A 25,608-nucleotide genomic window follows, 5' to 3' on the forward strand; every position below is an offset into this window, starting at 1 on the left:
TGCACTATACAGACTTTTATTTTTGTGCAGGAACTTTCTGCCAGTAGATCCAGAACTCATAAAAAAGCATTGTGTTCAAAGACCCATAAATGGGATGCAAGGTTTATATATCCTGGGCAACATTTAAATGATAATAGGGGAAAGGTTTCTATATCCTGGGTGACAGTAAAAAACAAAAAAGTTTTAACCTTTCCTCATGCTACTATAAAAGTAAGTTTTATTGGTTTTATTGTACATTATATCTGTCTGCTCTGATTCCTCTTACTTCCTCTCCAAGTGATCATTTGGCACATGAAGTAAGGGAACATCTCCCAGTGGAGATAGAGACAGAAGTAAATAGCTGGCAAAAGTTCTAAGAATATCCTTATTCCAATGAATACATAAAGCTTTACTAGAGTTTTACTTTACATAAAAGAACAATGTACTGTAATATATATATATAGTAAGTATGTATAATCTGTTCCATTTCCAAAACAAATATTGTTGTGTAAACCATTCCTTGGCAATCTTAACTCTCAGTAATGCTAACATAAGCAAATACAGGGCAAGTTCAGTTCTATTGGAAGTCTTGGCACTAATGAGCAGTCACAGAGCTCCGGTGATGCTCGCTGAATATCTACATGTGGGGTCCATATATAGAAGTTTTTAATTACTGTGCACACATATTGTAAAGCCAGTACAGAACAGACAATTAACACATTTTTTTTCCATTGCATTGTTACATAGCATTAGATTTTCTACTTCAAGCCATCGTTTTAAATAGTTACATTTTAACCTTGATTATTAACCCAAGTACGACCAAGTTGCTGGGTGGAATAACATGATTTATTACTAAACTAACAGGAAAACTAGAATAAATTAGTTTTGAATTGACAAGGGACCACAAGATGTCCAGACACATACTACATCAGTGGCCTTTTCTCATCAGATATTCACAGTCCGTGCTGAAAATGTGTTAGGAAAAAAATGCTTACAGGAAGTTAGATATCAAACACATCTGCCTCCTCCGGGCCTGTAATGCAGTGTAAAATCCTGCAAATGACAGTATGACTTAGTAAGCCGCTGGCTGTGACCTTGAAACGGGTCAAGGGTTCATATTCTGCAGTTCTTGTCTGCATAATGGTAAATTACTGCCAGTATTTATTTGAATAATCAGATTTCTTCTCCTGACCAGAATTTGCCACTAAAGAAGAGGCAATAAGAGAATCAAAGAAAAGTCAGTAAAAGAAGAAAGTTCATATGCACTGATGGGAAAACTACTAAATCTATTTCCTCTGTGCTACATCTATTTTTTAAACTATTTCTTATTTAAAATGTTAACTTAATTTCCTTTGCCTTTTGCATGCATGATAAATGTCGATGCATGAGGATGTATTATGATATAGTTTTAATATACTTTACAATAATGTATTATATTTAAAAAAAAATACTATTTTTATTTTTGTAACTGTTACACTCATGAAAATCAGCAGTTTCTGCACATCATTCTTTGGGTGGGCTTTTCCTGATGGTGAAAACAATGGACCATGCCTCTGCAATGTGTGTTTTCATGTAGTCTTTACTACTAATGGGTGACAAAGAACAGTTGTAAGCTAGGTTAGACTGTTGTCACCCTATACCAGAATGTATCTGCACAGGGTCCTTTGTGGAAGGATCATCATTATCTTAAAAAAAGTTGCAGAAGCAACAACATTCTTTCATTTTAGGCCAGAAGGTTCAGGCAGAGCATAGATTTCAACCAAATGATAGAAGAATGAGAAATTACCATGGTGTCAAAACCAGAAAAGACACAGCAGAAAGTTCTGATTGCACAGAAAGAAAAAAGATTTTTTTACAGGCATGCGGTGACCATTAGAACTGCTTCAAAAGACCTTCATTTTTTATCCCTACAGTTGAGTCTGCTTTGTGGTATACTACAAAACCTTTCATACTCTAATAAATATGCATACATCTGGGTTCAGAGCCAAAATATCACTTCAGAAGTGAGATTTGATCTTTTTTGATTTTTTGTTATGACCTAATTACATTTTTAGCATGCAATGATAAGAACACTTAGCTGCCATCAAGGAGAAGACCCTGTTTTACGGAGACGGTGCTCATTTTATGTTTTTATATTAGGACTCCAGCGATGATTGGCTGCTCCTTTGTGGTGGACAGAGCTTACTTCGGAGAAATTGGGCTGTTGGATCCTGGCATGGAAGTGTACGGAGGAGAAAATATTGAGCTTGGCATGAGAGTAAGTGTTCAGACTTGCCCAGCATTAATGCTGTGTAATTTGTGAGATCACATCTATTAAATGCATGCATTGTTCTCAATAATATATGGGCAGAATGACTGAACACAGTGGAAGAACTCCAACTGAGATATATAACTCACTAGCGGCGGTTTGACACTGCATACAATTTATAGCAATGTAGAGTCTGTCGATTTACTAAATGGTAGTTTGGTCTGCCTTGTAGGCTTATATACTGATGAACTGTGTGCGCCTTAATAATGCAAGATATGGGATATGCATACTTAGCGTGCCACTTAAATATTGCCACTAATGCACACGCAGTAGCTCCCCCACTAATGGATGCTGCACCTGAATCAAGGTGAGATCAATAGACATTTGATATCTAAAGAATTTCAACTATCATACTGTTTTTATACATTAAAATTAATTGTATTATTATTGTTCTGACAGTGGTAATATGGAGAAGATTTAAAACATCAGATGAAATCTGACAGTCTTATTGGTCTTAATGAGACACTGTGGCATTGCCCATGCAGGTACAAAGTGATAACATCTCTGGAAAGGGCTCACCCTCGGCCCCCATATAGTCACCTTTTTAGCAATTTCTTGCTGCTCATTCTGCCTCTGCAGCTGCCTCAGAACTGTCACAATTCCTGGCAATTTCAGTTGTTGAGTCGCATGTGACTTCCACCTCTGACATTGCTTAGGTATAGCAGTTAATTGCTAAGCCTGAGTGAGACCATTGCTTGCTGTTGTTGCTATCACTGCTTATAGTAATAATGCACCTAGCAGAGGAGGAGGGAGTGGTGAGGAATTGCTGAAAATCTGAGTAAATAGGGGTCAAGTGGCCTTTCTTGAAACACTTTTAATTTGCCCTGCATGGGCAAGCTGGCAATGTCTCTTTAAAACTCTAGTCAAATAATTTTCTATTAGTTTTGGATTGCGGATTAGAATATTTGTCTGATTTTTAATTGCTGCTTGTGTGCCATTAGTCTTTATTCCTGTTGTATCTGACAACCATCACCTGAGCAAGAAGTGAAGGGAAATCAACTTCTTGGGGTAAAATCCTGAAAATGGTTTTAAGTCTTCCTCCCATCCTGTTCTGCCTGTCAACAGGAATTGGGGAGGTTTTCTATATTTTCCTGCTTTGTGTGACACTCATTAAATAGAAAAAAATTGAGGTGTCTCTTGAATGGAGACAAAAGCAACAAAACTAAAAATATATATATATATATATATATATGATTATTACTTGTCTCTACCCATGGATATATGTTCCAATGCACGTCTGCAATTGACTGTTACAGTTCATTACCACTTTATGGTTTATGTACACGATAGCTGTTGTATATGTACCATTTAAACCAAAATTATTCAATAAACATTTATTAAAAGGAAAAAAATAGTTGGCAACAGTTAAGATTTAAAACATTCTTTACATGTTAATGAGACAGACAAAGGATTTGATAGAGATCCCAGGTTGTATAAGCTGGTACGAGCAGAGTGACATGTAAGGAGCTTACAGTTAGCTAGGAAAACAATAATTTTCTATTAGAATAAAGATTTTGAATTAGAAGAAAACTTTCTACTAAACCTGCAGGCTGGCTGCATAGTCTCATCCGGACACTGGGGGTTTTTGCTTTTTAATCATTTAAATAACAACAGGCCTTAAATGATATCATCACATGCATAAAGCAATCTCTTACTTGTAAATAAGGAATATTATAATTCCTAATACATATTGGAAGCTGTATACCCGGAGGCTTCCACTGACCTCTGCCTAAAGCAGTGCATTCAGCTGCCTCCATGAGCACAGGAATAATGTGTCATTATGTCTGGATCTCTTGTAGTAGTTTTACCACCTGCAGTTAAAGATAGCAGTATATTTTCAACTGGGTAACAGGCACTGAAAACATTTTCCACTTTTAACAATTGACTAATTTACAGTATTTGTACTAGGTACCTTTTACTGACAGTTTGTTTGGCTGTGAACGTCAGGAATAGACAATATACAGTACCATCTACTTCAGGAAAGTACATACCGTATGCTTTCTGCTGGAAACAAGGCAAGATGCTTACCCTTGGACATACCATTATCAGTGCTTAGTTAGCAATATTATTTACATCAAGCTTCAGGGGCTAGAGCTTTATTTTCCTCTGGACACTAAAAACGATGTTTCTTACAATACACCAGATATTGCCAAAATTATTTCCACAGGACACAAGGGGCAATCTACATTTAAATTTAGCAGCAGTAGGGACTGAAAAAAATGGTGAGCAATACTGGTGTCAGGTGTTACACAATTAAACCTTGCTTAGATACTTTTCAGGAATATGGGGTGCAAGCCATAGGACAATACACTCTATAAATATACCTGAGATTTAATTGATAGTATTTCCTATAATACTTTAATTTGATTGACCAAGAAATGTGTTGGGAGGTTGCTAGCAGGTTGCCCATTAGGGGCACCTTAAGAGTGCTACAGCCATGACACTCACCATAGACTTGTTTCAGTGTGGGTTGGTCCCACCCTCAGGACATAGGCCATAATGTTTTCTAGGGCTCCACACACTCAGAGAAGGACAGTGTCTTTTTCCCTAGCCAGAGGCATGAGCTGTTCCTACCTGCCCCAACATATGACTATGAAGTCATTTTAGGAAGGTTGCATAGTACACACTTACTCCACCAGCTTGTTGTTGTCTCAGCACACTGCATTGTTGTATATTATGCCTGGAGACACAGAGAAAAGCTCCCATCCTTTAGAGCGCAAGGTCTTGCACATCATTGCCTCCAGGTTTGATCCATAGGGGGCTCTAATATGGAGCCCCTGCCACTAAGTGGGGAATATAAGGCATTAAACCGCCACTCACTACCAAAGGTCCTGTCACCAGCCACCATCACTGCTTCCTCTGTCAGCTGGCTGCTTCTCCTTCTTGTACACTCTTCACACCATTACAAGTTAACTTGTTACAAACTCTAGACTCTTCAACCCAGAAGGTTAACTATGGCTTTAACTCTTTGCCCCCCTCCTGTTATGCATATGCAAAACGCAGTGTAAGACACTTGAATTCTTCACCTTAGAAAAGTGAAACAAGACAACTCCCTCTTTAAATAAATAATCTGTTTATGGAAATAAGGTGCTAAATACATTGGAGGTAGCACATCAGTTCAGATCAACATCTTTAGAGTTTAGCTCTTCCACACAAAGATTGTACTGTGCAATATATAGGATTTGGTTGTGTATGATTTACTGCCCTAGCAATAGAGTCCATACATGTGGGTGCCCTAACAAATGGGTTCCATTTGAGAGGGCAGCCAGAATAACAGATCACATTGTACAGCACGTCTTCACTGTACTGATCCCACACCCATCTGCATCACTTAACTAGCTTTTCCAGCTGCTATAGCCTCTTGCAAAGAAAGTGACTTACACATATGGGGAAGCATGGCACATTATTACATTTACCCTGCATGCATCAGTCCAAAAATGTAAAGGTACATGTCACAGTAATATAAATTATCAGCAAAAACACAAAATAAAATTAATTGGCTGCCCGCAAGTGGAGTCCTTGTTTAAAGTAAAGCTTCCATCTTACTTGAATTTTTTGTGGTTTTGTAACCTCTATGTGTTGGTTTTTCATTGTCAAGGACTGTTTTGTTTTTACTTTGTGGATTTCTCTCTGTTGAGATTAAGTCAGATGTATAAGGGTTGGATTATTTTTTCAGTTGTTGTGACAACCACACATTTATTACTATCTTGAAGAAAATGGATCTTTAAATTCAAAAACTTGTATATGGCTGCATCAATATTATATGCTTTGACTTCTGCATTTCGTGACATTCACTTTTAATACTCTTAAGCATTAATGTGCTAACAAAAGCTATGACATGCCGTGAAGAAGATGACAGCTAAGTGATGGTACTGAGAGGAAAGGACTGGGTAATGTAACTAGCACACTATGCTAAACATATCTTGTCATTCAAATGACTGAATTAGGTTTTATGGTAAAATTTTATTAGAAGCTGCATGCTAGTCAGGTTTCATTTACAGTATTGCAGTGGTAAAAATGCCACTCTATCTTAGGGTATATTCCATTTACAATTTAAGATGCATACAGTGTACACAGCCTAAATAATTCAGTTTTTAATTCAGGCATTGGTGTACTTCACTTGAGGAATTTTCATATACCCCCACTTTATTGAGGGGAAATCCCCTTAGTTGTCACCATTGTCACCAAACAGGTGTCACTATTAAAAGATTCCTCCTCACCTCCTGTTCCATTGAGATCTGCAAAAATTTTGATTTTTCATTACATTTTGCCTACTACCAATAGTTTCCAGACACTCTCTCCAGCAGCAAAATGGAGAGAAATGTTAAGGAAAGTTATAAGACAACTCTACTTTTAATAAAACTGCACTCACCACTCCCCACAACCCCAAACCCCAGTTGCTTACCTCTATTGCAGAACCATGGCTTCTTCCGATGTTTACAGCCTGTCCCATGAAAATCTGTTCAGAGCTGGTGACCTTATTAAAACTGATAGAATAAGGGTTTTAAAGAACTAAATCTTTGGGTGTTACCAAGCAAATCAACACAATAAAAAACACGAAAAAGCATAAAACATACTTATGGTCTTGTCAGTGCCAAACACTCATATCTCAAGCTATGCCTCCTAATCAAGCACCAAGCTTTTGAGCAGCTTTTTCAATAAGCCTAAATAAAATAAAATGTCATAAGAGGATTGTATTAAACAGGTATGAAACATGTTTAACACATATGTAGGGAAAAAATGCTGTAAAATCATAGGAGCTGACTTTGTCACAGTCCAGTAAAGTGTGCTTCTTCATGTATGTATATTCACACTGAATTCACACCGCATGTTGGAAATTCCATTCAGCAGACACTGTGACAGCTGTGCATAATGTTCTTATGCAAAACAGCAATGTAGTGAGCCTCATATAAGAAAAGACACATTAGAAACCTCAGAGTGGTCCTTGTAGCATATTGTACGCTTCAAAAAACCTGAGCCAAAGTCCATGCAGAGCAAAGCAGAAAGAGAACCAAACATTGCTTTGATTAGTGAACATCTCATAAATCATAAAAGATATATGTCATTTTCCACTTTCATTTGATGTGGTGCCCCTCCACAGCTGTAGGACAGACTAAGGACCATCTAAATCAACATCCATAAAGAGATCAATATTCAAGACTTTATCAGAAATTCCAACCTAATAGATTAGGGTGTCACATCATTACTTGCAAAGATTACTAGGACAGATATAGATCTCTATATAAATTCAGACAAATTGTTACAGACATTAACAAAATTACTCCCATCAGAGGCCCCAGATCCACCTTGTATGCAGGAATCCATAGAGAAAAGGGCCTCTTGAGAACATCACGGAGGATGCAAGAGGGCTAACAGAGAAGGGAGCTTATTCCTGCCATGGAATCCAGCTGTGGCTGGATTTATTATGTCTTTTTAAAAGTGGTTTTAAAGGCTAAAGGTTTTTTACAAGGTATCAAGGTAACAAACCTTCTGAGTGCAGCTCCCCACTCCAACCCTCCTTATACTCACCTAAGTCCAATCTTGATCCAGCATTGTGCACAAGAGTAGCTCTCTTGGCTCTCTCCCTCCTTGTAGGCTCAGAGACAGCAGCCAGAGACACCGGCTTCCACTACTGTCAATCACAGCCAGTGAGGAGGGAGCAGGGTAGGACAAGGAGTGTCAGCGGCCAAAACCATTGAACAGAGCAGGAAAGTATGACGTGTTTGTTCTAAAAAAAAATTTGGGTTTACAATCACTTTAAGTCTATGTAGACCCTAACAATAAACTTCTCCTATTTGCACCCTTTGGGTCTGTTAAATATACTATGCAAAGAGTTGTGCTATATCTGTTAAATACGTGGAAACAAAAACCTGTTATTTCTGCTAGAAATCATTGGCCTTAGTTCTCTGTGGGTTACACCATAATGCCTCCCCCCCTCCCCCGCCATGGTATGAAAAAAAATGCAGCACCACATCTAAGGACTAAAAAACTGCAATATATTGCATTTGTGCTCTTGGGTTTATATACACTTTAAGCATAATGCCCTGTAGCAATAAGCAGGTCATATGCTTACATCCTACAATCTAAAGGTACATGATCATTGTACTATACCATTCTAGATTAAACCTTTAATTCAATAACACATTAAAACACTAAACTACATAAAATTAAATCTGACGAGTAACTGAGAAATATGATATTATTGAGAACATTTTTGCCAGTGAGCAATAGAATAAGAAAAATGTCTTTTCTAGGGAACCTTTTGGATGCTTGGGGCCCCAAGGAATTGCCCTTTGACATTTTATGGCATATATCATTTGGAAAGAAAGTAAAATTTCATTTGCTTCCCAGAATGAATTGGCTTTTTCAAACATTCTTATGCACTGCTGTAGCTGCTGCTGCAACCTAAGCTGCTGTTTGCTCCTTTTTTAATGTTAACTAAAGAGTGTAGTTAAAGTTTGGCAATAATTAAACTGCTACATTAATAAAATGTTTTTTAACGGTAAGAAAATAAATTGTAGAGCTTAGGGCAAAGAATCACGTTGAGCTTAAAGAATTTGTCCCTTATAGATTGGTGCTTCTGGCCTGTACACAGGAAATAGCTTTTCTTAATCCCAAAAGCAGCATGATAAATAAAATAGAATTGGCAGGAAAAAGAGCAGCCAGACATTGCCACTATATTATGAGAATGGATAGAAAAGAGATTAAAAGAGCAATGCAAGTCCATTAAGAAAATGTACCCAGTAAGTGTTTTTTTTTTTTCATAAGACAGAAATGAATTGCTCATCAAGACAGAATCACTTGGGGCTGTAAAGCTAAACATGGTCATACGCTATGGACCCAAAGATATTATGCTGTTTTAAGGAGGGTGAACAAATATGTAACATTTTATGCCGTTTTTTTTGTACACTTGTTCAGGAAATAAATACAATTGAGGATGGGTATGCATATCCATTTGCCTGTATCTTTATATCTGACCTCCAACTGGCCACCAAAGTAAAGGGCCACTTCACCCCAGGCCATCCTTTACCACTGACCTCATACAGGGTTACCTAAACACTTACCACTAATACATAGGGACCCTACACTGGCCATAAATGTAAGGGAACACTTCACCCCTGACCGTCAATTTAAGTGGGCACATCTCCCATTGACACCAGCATAAGGAGCAGGGGCGGACTGATAACTCATGGGACCCCCGGGCAATAGGGGATCATGGGGCCCCTGTGTCCTTGCCCAAACTCAAAAAAGCCTATGAAAAAGGTACCAGGGGCATCTCATGGGGCCCCCTACTGACCCCGGGCCCTCGGGCAGTGCCCAAGTTTCCAAATGGTCAGTCCGCCCCTGATAAGGAGACACTTCATTCCTGTCAACCAATTTTAAAGAGACAATTTGTCATTGCTGTAAGGGACAGTACACTGCCATTACAAGGGGAAATCTCATCACTGATCACAAATTCAAATGAGGAACTTCTTGAATAAAAAAATAAGAGGTCATGTGACTACTGACCACTAATGTAAGCGGCATTTAACTAACCACCGGTGTAAGGCAGAATTTAACCAATAATCACTAATGTAAGAGGCACTACACTGATCAACAATGTAAACGTGTGCTATTCCATTGACCACCAATGTAAGGAGTACTATACTGACCACCAATATAAAGGGGCATTTCTCCACTGATAACTATGTAAGAAGGTGTGTATACCATCAATGGAAACGGCACTGCACTGACCACTCTGCACAATGCATACCCCAGACATACTACTGACCACTGCACTCTGTAAGCTGTACTGTACATAAAATACCTCTGACCACAATCTTCACTGTCCCAAAAGTTGCTATGTAGTTCTTAATTATTTTAATTACATTCTCTGTTAAGGTATGCTCAGATACAATGTTGGGGACTCTTGCTTGCAGCACAATAAACAAGGCACAACAAGTATTAGTGCATACAGCTTGTAGACTCTAGCTAATCCACACCTACTGTTCAGTGCAACTTGGCACTGTACAACACAGATTTTCTCTTTTGCCTAAGGGCATTCCACAATCCTAGCAATACCCCTGGTCTTGATTGAGTATTTATTCACATACAAAATAGAAATAAATCATTCTTGCACCTACAGAGGTAATTTTATTATAAAAATGCTTTAAACTCTTGTGTGAATCAGTTATAATAAAATTATTTATTTGAGGTACATTTTGTTTCTGTTTTCTTATGTTATCAGTTATAATAGTGATTGTGCCAGTGGCATCATGTCTAGTTTAGGATGGCCAAGAGTTTTGAAATTTCCACAATAAAGGTGGAAATGCAAATCACGTATACATACGTGATTTTGCGCAGCCCTGCCGCCCTGTAGCAGTATTTCTACTATAGGGCGGTGGGCAAGCTGTTAATACACTTACTAGATGTAGTCAAGAGATTATCTGTAAATGCCTCAGTGCTTAAAGCTAGAATATGATTTCTAAGGTGATTGCACTTTCAAAATAATGGGAGACACTTTCCCATTTATTAATAATCAGACCTACCCATATGGAAGGAAAATATATTTGAAATATATTTTAAAAATAATCTTCCAAAATATATTGACATATGTTTGAAATACTACAATTTTGTCCATATTCAATATATTGTATGTATATATATATATATATATATATATATATATATATACATACACTGATGTTGAAATGCGTTATTATTACAAAATATATGAAAAATATTTTTAAAAATAAATTTCAAATATATTGTATGTCTTTAAAAATACAAATCTACATTTTTGGAATGCATTTACAAATATATGTAAAAAATATATGTTAAAATTACTTTTTTATATGTTAAAAAAATCTGAAGAATATATTTTAAAAATATATTTATTAAACTATAAAAATATAAGATTTTAACATATATGTTTACATATATTTGTAAATGCATTCCAAAAGCATACATTTGTATTTTTAAAGGCATACAGTATATTTGAAATGTATTTTTAAAACTATTTTTCATATATTTTGTAATAAAAACGCATTTCAACATGCAGTATATATATATATATTTATTTATTGAAATATATTGAATATGGCCAAAATTGTAGCATTTTAAATATATGTCAATATATTTGGGAAGAATATTTTTAAAATATATTTCAAATATATTTTTCTTCCATGTGGGTAAGCATCTCTATTCTCAGTTCTCTACCTATTTTTCTACTGAGTGATGTATTAGTTTCCCTAATCTGCTGGGTGTAGTCTGTGTGCATGCTAGAGTATATGAAAATGAGCCTATAAAGCACTAATGAACAATGTATATCTGAGTTTAAAACAGATAACCACCACACAGGAAGGGGAGGGATCTTCTTTGTGTTACAATTCCAGTCAGTCATTGTAGTTAGAGATGAGCGAATTATTCAAAAATTCGGTTCGGCTGATTCGCCGAATTCGCCGAATAAATTCGCTTCGAGCCGAATATATTCGCTGCGAATTTAACTTATAAAAAGGGTGTTTCTAGGCTTCAGAGAGCCTTTATATTAGTGCAGAACACTGTACCTTTAATTTAAATGCCCTTGGAGTCTGCTGGGGAAGAGAAATAATACTGTCAGTCAGTATGACATGCAGATGAGTGCCGTCGATCTTAGAATCACCGCACACTTCACTCATTTGGGCAGTCATGGGGCCAAAACCAGAGTGTGGAGCCACAGTGTGGCGGTGGAGGCAGCAGCAATGGGAGGCCATACAGCACCCTATGACAAAATGGAACCCACCAGCAGTGTGAGGAGACCTGAAAGTGGCACATGGCAGAGTGTGGCGATGGAGACAGCAGCAATGGGAGGCCGTACAGGGACCCATGACACACTCTGGACCTGGCAGCAGCATGAGGAGGCGGTACAGGGGCCCATGACAGATTACGGGCCTGGCAGCAGCATGAGGAGTTGGTACGGGGGCCCATGGCAGATTACGGGCCTGGCAGCAGCATGAGGAGGCGGTACAGGGGCCCATGGCAGAGTGGTGGAGCGTAAGCAGCTAAAATTGAAGGCCATACAGAGGCCTATGTTAAAAAGTCCCCCCAGCAGCAGCGTGGGGAGACGACTATCAAGAGTCCAATGGCAGAGTGGCGGAGCAGAAGCAGCTTCAATTGAAGGCCATACACAGGCCTAGGTTTAAAAGTCCCTCACAGTTAATTCCAATAACGAACTCTACTCCTCCTTACGAGACCCTGGGCAGGTCTGGGTCCAATTTGTGGTAGAGACTGGTTTTGTTCAGCCATGCTTGAGCGAGTAATAACAGGTCTGTGCTGCCCTTTGGTGTCTGGCTTAATGCGCACAACACTGAACGTCCCAGCGTTTGTCAACGATTTGCCGTTAAGTGATGCAAACCCGCTGAACCACGTTCATGAGGAGCCGGTACAGGGGGCCATGAATCAGTATGGACCTGGCAGCAGCGTGAGCAGACGACAGAGGCACATGGCACAGGGTGGCGGTGTAGGCAGCATTATTCTGAAGCCATACACAGGCCTAGGTTAAAAAGCGGAAGCCGTCAGCAGCGTGAGCAGATGACAGAGACACATGGCGCAGGGTGGCGGTGGATGCAGCAGTATTCGGAAGCCAAACACAGGCCTCGGTTAAAAAGCGGAAGCCGTCAGCAGCGTGAGCAGACGACAGAGGCACATGGCGCAGGGTGGCGGTGGAGGCAGCAGCAATGGAAGGCCATACAGCACCCTATCACAAAATGGAACCCACCAACAGTGTAAGGAGACCTGAAAGTGGCACATGGCAGAGTCTGGCGATGAAGTCAGCAGCAATGGGAGGCCGTACAGGGACCCATGACACACTCTGGACCTGGCAGCAGCAAGAGGAGGCGGTACAGGGGCCCATGGCAGAGTGGCGAAGCGTAAGCAGCTTAAATTGAAGGCCATACAGAGGCCCATGTTAAAAAGTCCCCCCAGCAGCAGTGTGGAGAGACGACTATCAAGAGTCCAATGGCAGAGTGGCGGAGCAGAAGCAGCTTCAATTGAAGGCCATACACAGGCCTAGGTTAAAAAGTCCCCCCAGCAGCAGCGTGGGGAGACGACTATCAAGAGTCCAATGGCAGAGTGGCGGAGCGGAAGCAGCTTCAATTGAAGGCCATACACAGGCCTAGGTTAAAAAGTCCCCCCAGCAGCAGTGTGGGGAGACGACTATCAAGAGTCCAATGGCTGAGTGGCGATCCGGGAAGTCAGCGTTGTGATTGCAGATGCAATGCAGAAATTCTACGAAGTAATGCCGTGGGTGCGAAGAAGATCATATACCGTCGTACTTCCATCCATAAGACGGAACAACCTGCGAACCGGGAGCTTTATTGCCCTGACCCGCTGAGCAGCTTCTGGGATACCCAAGAGGCCCATGGCAGAGTGGCAGAGCGTAAGCAGCTTCAATTAAAGGCCATACAGAGGCCTATGTTAAAAAGTCCCCCCAGCAGCAGCGTGGGGAGACGACTATCAAGAGTCCAATGGCAGAGTGGCGGAGCGGAAGCAGCTTCAATTGAAGGCCATACACAGGCCTAGGTTAAAAAGTCCCCCCAGCAGCAGTGTGGGGAGACGACTATCAAGAGTCCAATGGCTGAGTGGGGATCCGGGAAGTCAGCGTTGTGATTGCAGATGCAATGCAGAGATTCTATGAGGTGATGCCGTGGGTGCGAAGAAGATCAATGGCTGACATCTAAGTTACACAGGGGAGTACCTTTATCCGCTTGTAACATCAGGAAATCGGTGATGGCCTTTTGCTGTTCGTAAAGGCGGTCTAACATATGTAGGGTTGAATTCCACCTTGTTGCAACGTCGCAGATCAGGCGATGCTGTGGAATTCCGTTCTGCCGCTGCAGCTCAAGGAGGGTGTGCTTTGCGGTGTAGGAATGGCTGAAATGCATGCAAAGTTTACGTGACATTTTAAGGATGTCTTGCAGTGGGATGGTGGATTGTAGGAACCGCTTGACAACCAGATTGAACACGTGAGCCATGCATGGCGCATGGCACAACCTTCCTTGACGCAGAGCAGACACCATGTTCTTTCCGTTGTCGGTCAACATGGTTCCGATTTTCAGTTTGCGCGGAGACAGCCATCTGTCGATTTCTCTGTTCATTACACTCAGAAGTTCCTCCCCTGTGTGACTACGTTCGCCAAGGCATACCAGGTGCAGCACAGCGTGACACCGTTGCGCCCTGCACATGTGATATGCCGGTCGGGTAATGGGACTTGGCACGGGGGTGGCGGCTGAGGACACGGCGGAAGAAGAGGTGGTAGAGGCGGACATCTTTGCTGGACCAAGGACGTGCAAACGTGGAGGCAAAAGCGGCGTGACCTGTCCAAGTTGCTGGTGCGGCTGTGCCGGCACCACGTTCACCCAGTGGGCCGTAAATGACATGTACTGTCCCTGACCGTAGTTACAGCTCCACACGTCGGCGCTGCCGTGCACTTTGGCAGAGACCGACATGCTCAAAGACTGGCCCACCATCTCTTCTACATGTGAATGCAGGGCTGGCACTGCCTTTTTGGTGAAGAAATGCCGGCTTGGCACTCTCCACCGCGGCTCGGCACAAGCCATCATTTCTCGGAAAGGTGCTGAGTCCACCACTTGGAAAGGGAGGGACGTTCAGCTTCTGCACCGTCGGGTGCGTGCTCGCAAACTGTTGTCTCTTGGAAACGGATTCCAAGAAAGACTGCTGACGGAATCCGTGAAGAGGAGTAGCAGGAGAAGGAGCATCTGAACGAGCGGAAGATGCCAACGAGCGACAACTCCCCTCAGCAGAGGTGTTGGAGCCTTGACTGGCTGATAGAGGGCGATTGACGTCGGGTGACGGAGCAAGTAACGGAGCGGGTGATGGAGCGGGGGCTGGGGCAGGCAGAACCGCCGTATCTTTATCACGGTTTTCCCAGGCCACCGAATGGCGACGCTGCATATGCTGACGCAACGCTGTAGTCCCAACATTGGCCCCCTGGCCACGCTTGACTTTCTGGCCACATAGTCGACATACGGCTACGTTTACTTCCTCGGGCGGCTTGACGAAAAATTGCCACACCGCCGAGTAGGAAACTTTGCCCCCGCTACTCCTCACTGGCTGACTGCTACTTCCTCCGTGCACACCGGCACCACTACTGGCCGTGGTGGTAGGCTGCAGTGGAGCTGGTGCTCTACTCCGTGGCCGTTTGGCTCCACTGACACTGCTGCGACCCTGCTGCCTCCTGGGCAACCCACCGACTGTTTTGCTCGCTGGCAAGCTGGCACCCTCTTCTCCTGATGATGCGGAAGCAATAGCCTGATGACGACAAGGCTGCCAAGTGCGATCAGCCTCATCATCATCAATTAGGGTCTCCGCGTCCCTACTAGCCCCCTCGGCTGCGTGTGGGTCAGGAGACAGACCTGTCTCTAGACCGGCTACCGAGCCACTCTCCTCGCCAGTACTTCTTCGCCTGGCTGCTGAAGAGGCGGATGTCTCCCCCCGTTCCTGACCGCCCTCTGTTAGCTCTTCCTCACTGTACAGTGGGGCTGAGCCCACAGCATGCGATACTTCGCTTGGTGAGGGAACACCAAAGGACAGGGGCAGGTCGAGGACACGTGATTTCAGTGGGCTTGCTCCCGGGCCATGCCAACTAACGGTTGTGTCTGACGTACCCACCGACCGTTGGCTGTAGGTGTCAGAGGTGACCTGGGAAGAGGAAGACGACCGAGTCAACCAATCGATGACGGCAGGGTTGTCGGTGGAGACACGACCGCTGGATGACACCGGGAGCACTGGCCTCTGGCTGCGACTAGTGCTGCCTCAACCCCTTCCTCTGCTGCCACGTCTGCTCGCTCCTGAAACATTGCCTCCTCTGCCACTCCTCTGCGTGTTGTCTGACATACTCTTTAATTCAATAAGCACCCCAAAAATAAAACCGGATTTAACTCTTTGAACGTACAATAGTGGTTGTGAAGCAGAAAGTCAGTTTATTTAGCACAATCGGTCAATTGCAGCTTGCCGTTGGCTGGAAACTGTACGTTTATGTCACTGGAATGCACTAATCACCCAAAAATATTACCGCCACCCGGCGTGTATATGGATTTAACTCTTTGAACGTACAATAGTGGTTGTGAAGCAGAAAGTCAGTTTATTTAGCACAATCGGTCAATTGCAGCTTGCCGTTGGCTGGAAACTGTACGTTTATGTCACTGGAATGCACTAATCACCCAAAAAATATTACCGCCACCCGGCGTGTATATGGATTTAACTCTTTGAACGTACAATAGTGGTTGTGAAGCAGAAAGTCAGTTTATTTAGCACAATCGGTCAATTGCAGCTTGCCGTTGGCTGGAAACTGTACGTTTATGTCACTGGAATGCACTAATCACCCAAAAAATATTACCGCCACCCGGCGTGTAAATGGATCTAACTCTTTGAACGTACAATAGTGGTTGTGAAGCAGAAAGTCAGTTTATTTAGCACAATCGGTCAATTGCAGCTTGCCGTTGGCTGGAAACTGTACGTTTCTGTCACTGGAATGCACTAATCACCCAAAAAATATTACCGCCAGCCAGCGTGTAAATGGATTTAACTCTTTGAACGTACAATAGTGTTTGTGAAGCAGAAAGTCAGTTTATTTAGCACAATCGGTCAATTGCAGCTTGCCGTTGGCTGGAAACTGTACGTTTATGTCACTGGAATGCACTAATCACCCAAAAAATATTACCGCCACCCGGCGTGTATATGGATTTAACTCTTTGAACGTACAATAGTGGTTGTGAAGCAGAAAGTCAGTTTATTTAGCACAATCGGTCAATTGCAGCTTGCCGTTGGCTGGAAACTGTACGTTTATGTCACTGGAATGCACTAATCACCCAAAAAATATTACCGCCACCCGGCGTGTAAATGGATTTAACTCTTTGAACGTACAATAGTGGTTGTGAAGCAGAAAGTCAGTTTATTGTACAAAATCGGTCAATTGCAGCTTGCCGTTGGCTGGAAACTGTACGTTTATGTCACTGGAATGCACTAATCACCCAAAAAATATTACCGCCAGCCGGCGTGTAAATGGATTTAACTCTTTGAACATGCAATAGTGGTTGTGAAGCAGAAAGTCAGTTTATTTAGCACAATCGGTCAATTGCAGCTTGCCGTTGGCTGGAAACTGTACGTTTATGTCACTGGAATGCACTAATCACCCAAAAAATATTACCGCCACCCGGCGTGTAAATGGATCTAACTCTTTGAACGTACAATAGTGGTTGTGAAGCAGAAAGTCAGTTTATTGTACACAATCGGTCAATTGCAGCTTGCCGTTGGCTGGAAACTGTACGTTTGTGTCACTGGAATGCACTAATCACCCAAAAAATATTACCGCCACCCGGCGTGTAAATGGATTTAACTCTTTGAACGTACAATAGTGGTTGTGAAGCAGAAAGTCAGTTTATTTTGCACAATCGGCAAACTGCAGCACCAACTGTGCACGACATATACTTCTATATTACAACACTTCGACCTATAATATCCCAGAAAAGTGATCTGCCTTCACCCTTGAAGGCCAACTGAATAATATATATGTGACTTTTCTATAAACAAAATACATCAAATCAAAATGCAAAACCAAAATAATATAAAATATAAAATTATAAAAATTATCTGCAAAAAAATTATCTGCAAAAATTATGTCCGTAAGTCCCACCGTGTCCAAAAATAAAATAAAATCAAAAAGTCCCAAAAGGAATCCCCAAAAAAATAATCCTCACAAGTGTAAACACAAAAACTTAAACTTTTTCTTCTTCTTTCATCACCAAAACCTTCTTAATACCCGCAAATTCTGATATTCATATACCTCAAAAAAAGGAAAAAAACTCGACATAGTGTCATACCTTAAATAATGAAAACACACGTGCCACTCGCTGTTCAGCATGCAAGATATTAACTAAACGTGTAAACTCAAACCAAGTGTCAAAACACATAAAATAAGTGAAATGACAGTATGAGTGAAAACACATACAATATGTGAAAAACCACTCCACAAATAACACTCTAATATATAAAAGGGTGATAAATGAAAACCAAATCCCAACTCTCCAACTCTAATAAGGATGGGTAATTACCCTATAGCAGAAACAGCAAGGCAGATTAACCACTCTGGGTTACACTCTCCTCTCCTCGATTTTCTCTCAGGACTAGGGTCACTTCTTCCACTTTCCTCCAGAGAACCAGTCAGTGAAACAGATAAGTGAAGTGGCAATATGAGTGAAAGCACATTCACCCTATAGTAGAAACAGCAGGGCAGACTAACCACTCTGGGCCACACTCTCCTCTCCTCGACTTTCTCCAAAGACTAGGGTCACTTCCTCCACCTTCCTCCAAAAACCAGTCACAGTGTAAGAGATAATCTTCTTTATTGATAACTCACATAAAATTCGTGGTAACAGCTCCTCCTCACAAGCAGTGTGCACATGGACAGGTTCAGGGAAACATAAACCGCATGTTCCCACTTCCAAAATGGCCGCGATCGCACTTCCGGTCAAACGTCGATGCGTATGACGTCACGTGTTCTGACGCGTTTCGTCACTTCCTTTGACTTTTTCAGAAGGGTCTGTGAACTGTGCACGACAGCCACCAAAAAAAAAAAGGGTGTATGTCACTTTAAATTTTCGATGCTTTGATAGCTGTGGCCCTAAGTAACGATTCTGTGTCCCTGAGTAACGATTCTGTGTCCCTGAGTAACGATTCTGTGTCCCTGAGTAATGATTCTGTGGCCCTAAAGTCTCTGTGGCCCTAACTCTGTCCCTTAATACACACAGGTCTGTCTCTCTTGAATGACCGGAGGCTAATGGAGAATTCTAAGATGGCCGCGATTTATAGCTCCACCATTACACAGTGCTGGCTGGCTGCTGATTGGCTAATGCGATCACATGTCATGAATGCATTATGGGTCAGTGCGCCTTGTCTGCGCGCCTTCCCAGAGATCCCCGCCCCATCTTCTCTGTCCATTTTCTCCGTCGCCACACATGTCGCCGCCATTTTTGGGAAAATTTGATTCGTGCATCCGAAGTTTGCTAATCTTCGGATTCGTCGCGAATAGAATTTTTCCAAATCTTCGGAACAAATTCCACTTCGTCATGTTCGATTCGCTCATTTCTAATTGTAGTCATTGCAGAATAGGTTTAGACATTTCATCCTACCAGAATGTGTCTAGATCTGGCTTGGGCAGGGTGTATTTCTATTGTAAACAGTCATACAAATTATGTGATGATACATTTTATTCCCTGATTTATTTTTAGCAATGGTTTCTTAGTAAGTGTCTTCTTTTTAAGTATTATGAAGACAGTAAATCAAATGCCTTTCCTTTAAATTAATAAAAAGCAGCAAGAATGAAATTTCCAGATGTGAACAAAGAAGGTCATATATCATCTAGCATTAGTCCAACATTACCTCCCTAATGTGTTACAGACATGGGAAGCTTCTCCAACGTGATCATGTGAAGGTCAATAAAAGCAGTGACATTAGTCACTTAAGTTGTGAAATCATTGGGTGTTCTCAAAGGAGTATTCCACCAATCACCATACTTTGTATTTATTTTATAAAAGAATGCCAGTTGCTCTGACTATTTGCTCAGCCCTCTGGTACAGTAATAGGACAGCGACATCAACATAATTAGATAAACATCAACTCTTCAGATTATATGCACATAATTCATTTATATATTGGAATGAAATACAGGATTTGCTTATATTTTAGCATGGTGTTTGGGTGCTTGCTCATTGCTAAGCTGTTTGATGTGTGAAGCTATGCTATTCTTGGCTACTCATGCATTTTCATTTGGCTGCCTCAGCCACAGAAATGACATAATTTTCCCCAATCTGCACAAGAAAGCGCCTTTCAGTTGAAAGTATTATCTAAATAGACACAGAGAGAACTATCTATTGCGTTTAGAAATAAATAGATAGAGAATTATAATAATGTCAGTATATTGTATTGTGTTAACGATTCTATTATACATACCTTGTATGACATTTATTCCAATACTCTGCAGTGCTGTGCAAGTCGTAATATTTAAAAGTAAGAGTACATGACTAGAAATGTAATCTTAAATTTAAAGTGGCCATACATGGAAGGATCTAATTGTATTTAAACAATATACTAGAACAGGGGTGTCAAACTGGCGGCCCTCCAGCTGTTGCGAAACTACAAGTCCCATCATGCCTCTGCCTTTAGGAGTCATGCTTGTAACTGTCAATCTTGCAATGCCTCATGGAACTAGTAGTTTGGCAACAGCTGGAGGGCCGCCAGTTTGACACCCGTGTACTAGAACCTCAGGGCATGTGCAGACACTACAAAATTCAGCCTTAAACCTCCATTGACCTTGCTAGAGTGTGTCTCAGCATTGATTTGTTTTCTTGCTATTGCAGTTGCTTGAAGCTCATTTCCTATTGACCCCCCAAAACTACATCTTCCTTTTTTTTTTCCTTTTCTTTAATTGAAATATTTATAAATTTTTCAGATAAACAAGTTATACAAACATACTCATTAAAACCTTAGCTTATTATCAAAACATTTCTCGTTTCATCCCTTCCCACCCCCTACCTATTTACCACCCATTCCCCCCCCCCCATCCAATCCCTGACCCCTTCTGCTCTGCATTTTCCTGTTCATTTCTGGAGATAGTAATCCCTATAAAAGAAGAACAAAATATGTTTCCATATTATTCTATGTTAATCCCCCATAACCTCTAAGGCTAGCCTTGACTTTTTGAATTCCTCACAATTGTTCCATCATGTATGGTGACTCTCCATCTTATCTTCATTCAAATGATAAAGTTCCTCCAGTTTACATATTTGATCCACCCTATCCACCTCCTGTCTCCTCCAATACTTGGGTATCAGTCCCATTGCTACATTCAAATAGTACAACAAACCAGATTCTTTGTATTTTTTAACTGAAAGCTTAGTACTATGAAAAAGGCAAATATCTGAGTCTACTAGAATATCAACCTCTGTAATTTTCTGAATCAAGCTTACTATTTTCCCCCAATACTCTTGTATTTTAGAACACTCCCACCAGAACTACATCTTCCAAGAGCCCTTTACCCATACATAGAATGTGGGCATGCTATTGGGATTCAAAGCAGCAGCAGCAGCAGCAGCAGCAGCAGCAGCAGCAGCAGCAGCAATGTTTTGCTGGAAAGTAAATCAACTACTGCATATGGATTGGGACAAAAAGGAATGGGGGGATAGGCAAGAGTTTTGTAGTCTAGCAGACATGACTGAGAATGCTGGTTAGGATTTCTTTGCAACACAAGCACTGTAAAATCATCCCAAACAGAAAATTGAGTGCACACTAGATTTCTGGCAGATGCAGCATTGTACAGTAAAGGAAATAAACATGGGTAAATGTGTATGTCATGCAGAGATGTACAGAATATATTTTTATATTTTGCCCTGACATACACTTTAAGGCATCAGTGCTAATCTCCTGATGTATACAATATAAATACTCCTATATGCATGGGAAGGCCATGCCATGCACGGACTTAGAATGCATTTATCATATGGCACTCTTATACTGTGTATGGCTTTTTTCCTACTAATACTTCTGTACTATTTTAGTAGCAATCATCTCAAGAGAAACCTGGAAACCTTCTAGAGTACAAGGATTTTTGAAAGAAGGAATAATTTAAATAATTTAAACCCACTGTATGAAATGAAAAGACTAGCCTTCTCTGTTAGTGAATAAATTAGGCTCCACGGTTTTCTCGAAAGACCATTTTTAATTATGAAGATACCAACGTAACTGACTAGAAATACTTTTTAAGTGAAAGCTGGGTTGAGAAAAAAAACCTCTCTTTTTGATTAATTAAAGTGGACCTTTCAATAACTCTACATATCTGCATGAATGATTTTCTGACATTTTACAGCGCCAGTATAATTTTTCAAATTACTGTTTCTTATTATTACTGAAAAGATTTTCTTAAGATGATTGTAAAGGCTAAAGGTTTTTTTCACCTTAATGCATTCTATGCATTACGATAAAAAAAATCTTCCATGACCAACTCCCCCCCACCCTTCCCCTAAATACTTACCTGAGCCTAAACTCGATCCAATGCTGTGCCTGAGAGCAGCAGCACTGCTGTCACTCTGTTCCTCCTCACAGGATTCAGAGGCAGCAGTGGGTGCCATTGGCACCTGTTGTTGTCAATCAAATCCAGTGGGGAGGGAGCGGAGGGTGGGGCTAAGCCACACTATGTGTGTCTATAGACACACAGAGCCCATCTCGGTAGTGAGCTCCCTTAGCAAGCAGTTTACTATTGGGGCAGATGGAAAAGAGGAGGAGCTGAGACTGCTAGTGGGGGACCCCAGAAGAGGAGGTTTGGAGCTGCTCTGTGTTAAACAATTGCACAGTGCAGGTAAGTATAACATAATTGTTATTTTAATTTTAAAAATTGCCTTTATGATCCAGGCCAGTGATATTGCTAGGTTGAAATGATGCCATCAGTCTGTTGCAGACAGGAAGGAGCATTTACTCAGCCCCTAATCTCCCAGTGATCAGACCACCTATTTTAACTTTGTAGTAAACCACAAGGTGGGAGGTTGCAGTAGGAGCTAATCTGTGTCAGATATTTGTGAACCACAGGCACCAGGATTTACACGACTGTGACATCTATGAGAAAGTATCTCAGTCCGTTCAGTAACTAATTACTGGATGATGCTTGAGCAAAGATAGCACAAGCCCTTTGGTTAGAAAGGCAGATAAAGGCTTTGCCATGCTAGTACTATGATATCTGAGAGGTAATACTGTAAATACCAAGTGTTAGGCTTACTGGTTACTTAGCTTGCATGAATTTAACATGAAATTAAAATAAATCTTATTCTAGGTCTAGTTATAATACTTTGCAAGGACACTGTTTTAGATTCATATATTTATTGTTCTGAGGAAATTCATGTTTGTCTTATCTTAGTATTTTACCAGGATATACCTTCAGTGTAACCGGCTGAGCAATTTCATTGTGGTAAGAGGGTAAAAGGCAGTGCCAACATCCCTTTAGGTGAGGTTGAGCCTCAGAAAAAAATCTTAATATAAATGAAAGATCTACTGAACTAAAAGCACACATGTCCAAAAAGAGTAGAAGACCAATGGCCTAAGTAGAAAATTAGAATTCTGGAGGAGTTTTTTTTACACAAACACAGGGTACAGAATGCTACCAGATTGACATACAGTTTTTAAAAGCTGCAGACTAGAAAAAAGTCAATTTTCAAAAACCTGAAATCATATACTGTTTGTAACATATTTTTACTTTCAATTTTCTGTTGTAAAGTTTCAAAATATAGAACATTGAAAAGTACAAAAGCCAGAATCCTAGCCATATTGCGATAAATAAAATGTGACATAAAAGTCAGGATAATACAGAATAAAGCAGGCTTCGCAGAGCCTCTAAAATGTAAATTTGCTTGTAATCAAAAATTAACCAACTGCACATCAAAACGTTTCAAATGACCAGAAAGGCCAATGGAACCTGCTATCAAGGCTTTCACACATGGCAAAATACAGGGCCTGACCCCCGACACAGAGATGATAATAAGTAGAAAAACAAGGGGAGAGAGAATAGAACCCAGCTGGGGGAAAGAACAAATTAAAGAGGAGAGGAAGGGAAAGAGAGAAATTACCAGACAGAAACAGAAAACCAAGAGAGTAACCCAAAAGGGCATGTAACTAATAGGAGTCATGACGTTGACAAGCTACATCCCTAGAGCTCTATATTGACATAGCTGGCCCATGGCTCCCAAACGTTCTCAAACAATTTAGTGGTATCATTAATCGTGCTAGCAAGGTGTTCATTAAGCATAATCCAGGAAACCTTACATCAAAACATAGAAATAGAAGCTCAGGGTTTCTTCCAGGAGCAAGCTATGGTGAGTCTGCAGCCAGGAACAGGAAATGGATCAACTTTTGTTTAGGACGTGGTATGTGTTCCACCTGTTCATTCAGTAAAGCAATATGTGGTAGTTGTAGGACTAGTATCTCCGTGACCTTTCATATCAGAGCAAAAACCTTATTCCAGAAGCCCCAGAACTTGGGGCACTCCCACCAGATATGATATATGGTTCCATAAGAATGGTATGTAAAATATTTTTATGCAAAAATTGTGTTATCCTTTGAATCAAATATATACAGTATATAAGGTATATCTATACAGTTGCAAGAAAAAGTATGTGAACCCCTTGGGATTACGTGGAGTTTTGCATGAATTGGGCATAAAATGTGCTCTGAACGTTATCTAAGTCACAACAGTAGAAGAACACAGTCTGCTGAACATAATACTACACAAACATTAGATGTTGCCATGGTTTAATTGCACATAACATGTAAATATTCACAGTGCAGGGAGGAAAAAGTATGTGAGGCCGTAGCTTAATGACTTCTCCCAGAGCTAATTGGAGCCAGGAGTGAGCCAACCTTGACTCCAATCAGTGTGATGATATTGGATGTGTTGCTAACAGCTGTCCTGCCCTTAAAAAACACACACCTGTTTTGGGTTTACTGGTTTCAAGAAGCACTGTCTGATATGAACCATGCCTCGCAGAAAAGAGCTCTCAGAAGACCTACGATGAAGAATTGTTGACTTGCATGAAGCTGGAAAGGGTTACAAAAGTATCTCCAAAAGCCTTGATGTTCATGTGTCCACGGTAAGACAGACTGTCTACAAATGGAGAAAGTTTAGCATTGTTGCTACTTTCCCTAGGTGTGGTCGTCCTGTAAAAATGACTGCAAGAGCACAGCGCAGAATGCTGCATGAGGTAAAGAAGAATCCCAGAGTGTCAGCTAAAGACCTACAGAAATCTCTGGCACATGCTAACATTTTTGTTGACACATCTACAATAAGGAAAACATTAAACAAGAATGGAGTACATGGGAGGACACCACGGAGGAAGCCATTGCTGTCCAAAAAGAATATTGCAACACGTTTGAAGTTTGCAAAAGAGCACCTGGATGTTCCACAGCACTACTGGCAAAATATACTGTGGACAGATGAAACCAAGATTGAGTTGTTTGGGAAGAACACACAACACTATGTGTGGAGAAAAAAAGGCACAGCACACCAACATCAAAACCTCATCCCCACTGTAAAACATGGCGGAGGGAGCATCATGGTTTGGGGCTGCTTTGCTGCCTCAGGGCCTGGACGGATTATTGTCATTGATGGGAAAATGAATTCCAGAGTTTATCAAGACATTTTGCAGGAAAATGTACGACCATCTGTCCGCCAACTGAAGCTCCGCAGAGGATGGGTGATGCAACAGGACAATGACCCAAAGCATACAAGTAATTGAACAAAACAATGG

The 25,608-nt window shown here is 41.1% G+C and overlaps 1 protein-coding gene across 1 annotated transcript in view; it reads left to right on the forward strand.

The window, feature by feature from the left end:
* The window catches only part of GALNT9 (polypeptide N-acetylgalactosaminyltransferase 9), a 482,832-nt gene that overhangs the window by 272,525 nt on the left and 184,699 nt on the right, over positions 1–25,608 (forward strand). The window contains exon 6 of the mRNA XM_089672443.1: positions 2,119–2,236. Coding sequence (XP_089528569.1) covers positions 2,119–2,236 — 118 coding nt within the window. The remainder of the gene's footprint in view (positions 1–2,118; positions 2,237–25,608) is intronic.

This window comes from Staurois parvus, unplaced genomic scaffold, assembly GCF_062004578.1.
Source record: "Staurois parvus isolate SC_StPar_1 unplaced genomic scaffold, SC_StPar_1.0 ptg000129l, whole genome shotgun sequence".
In the NCBI taxonomy this organism is placed as follows: domain Eukaryota; kingdom Metazoa; phylum Chordata; class Amphibia; order Anura; family Ranidae; genus Staurois; species Staurois parvus.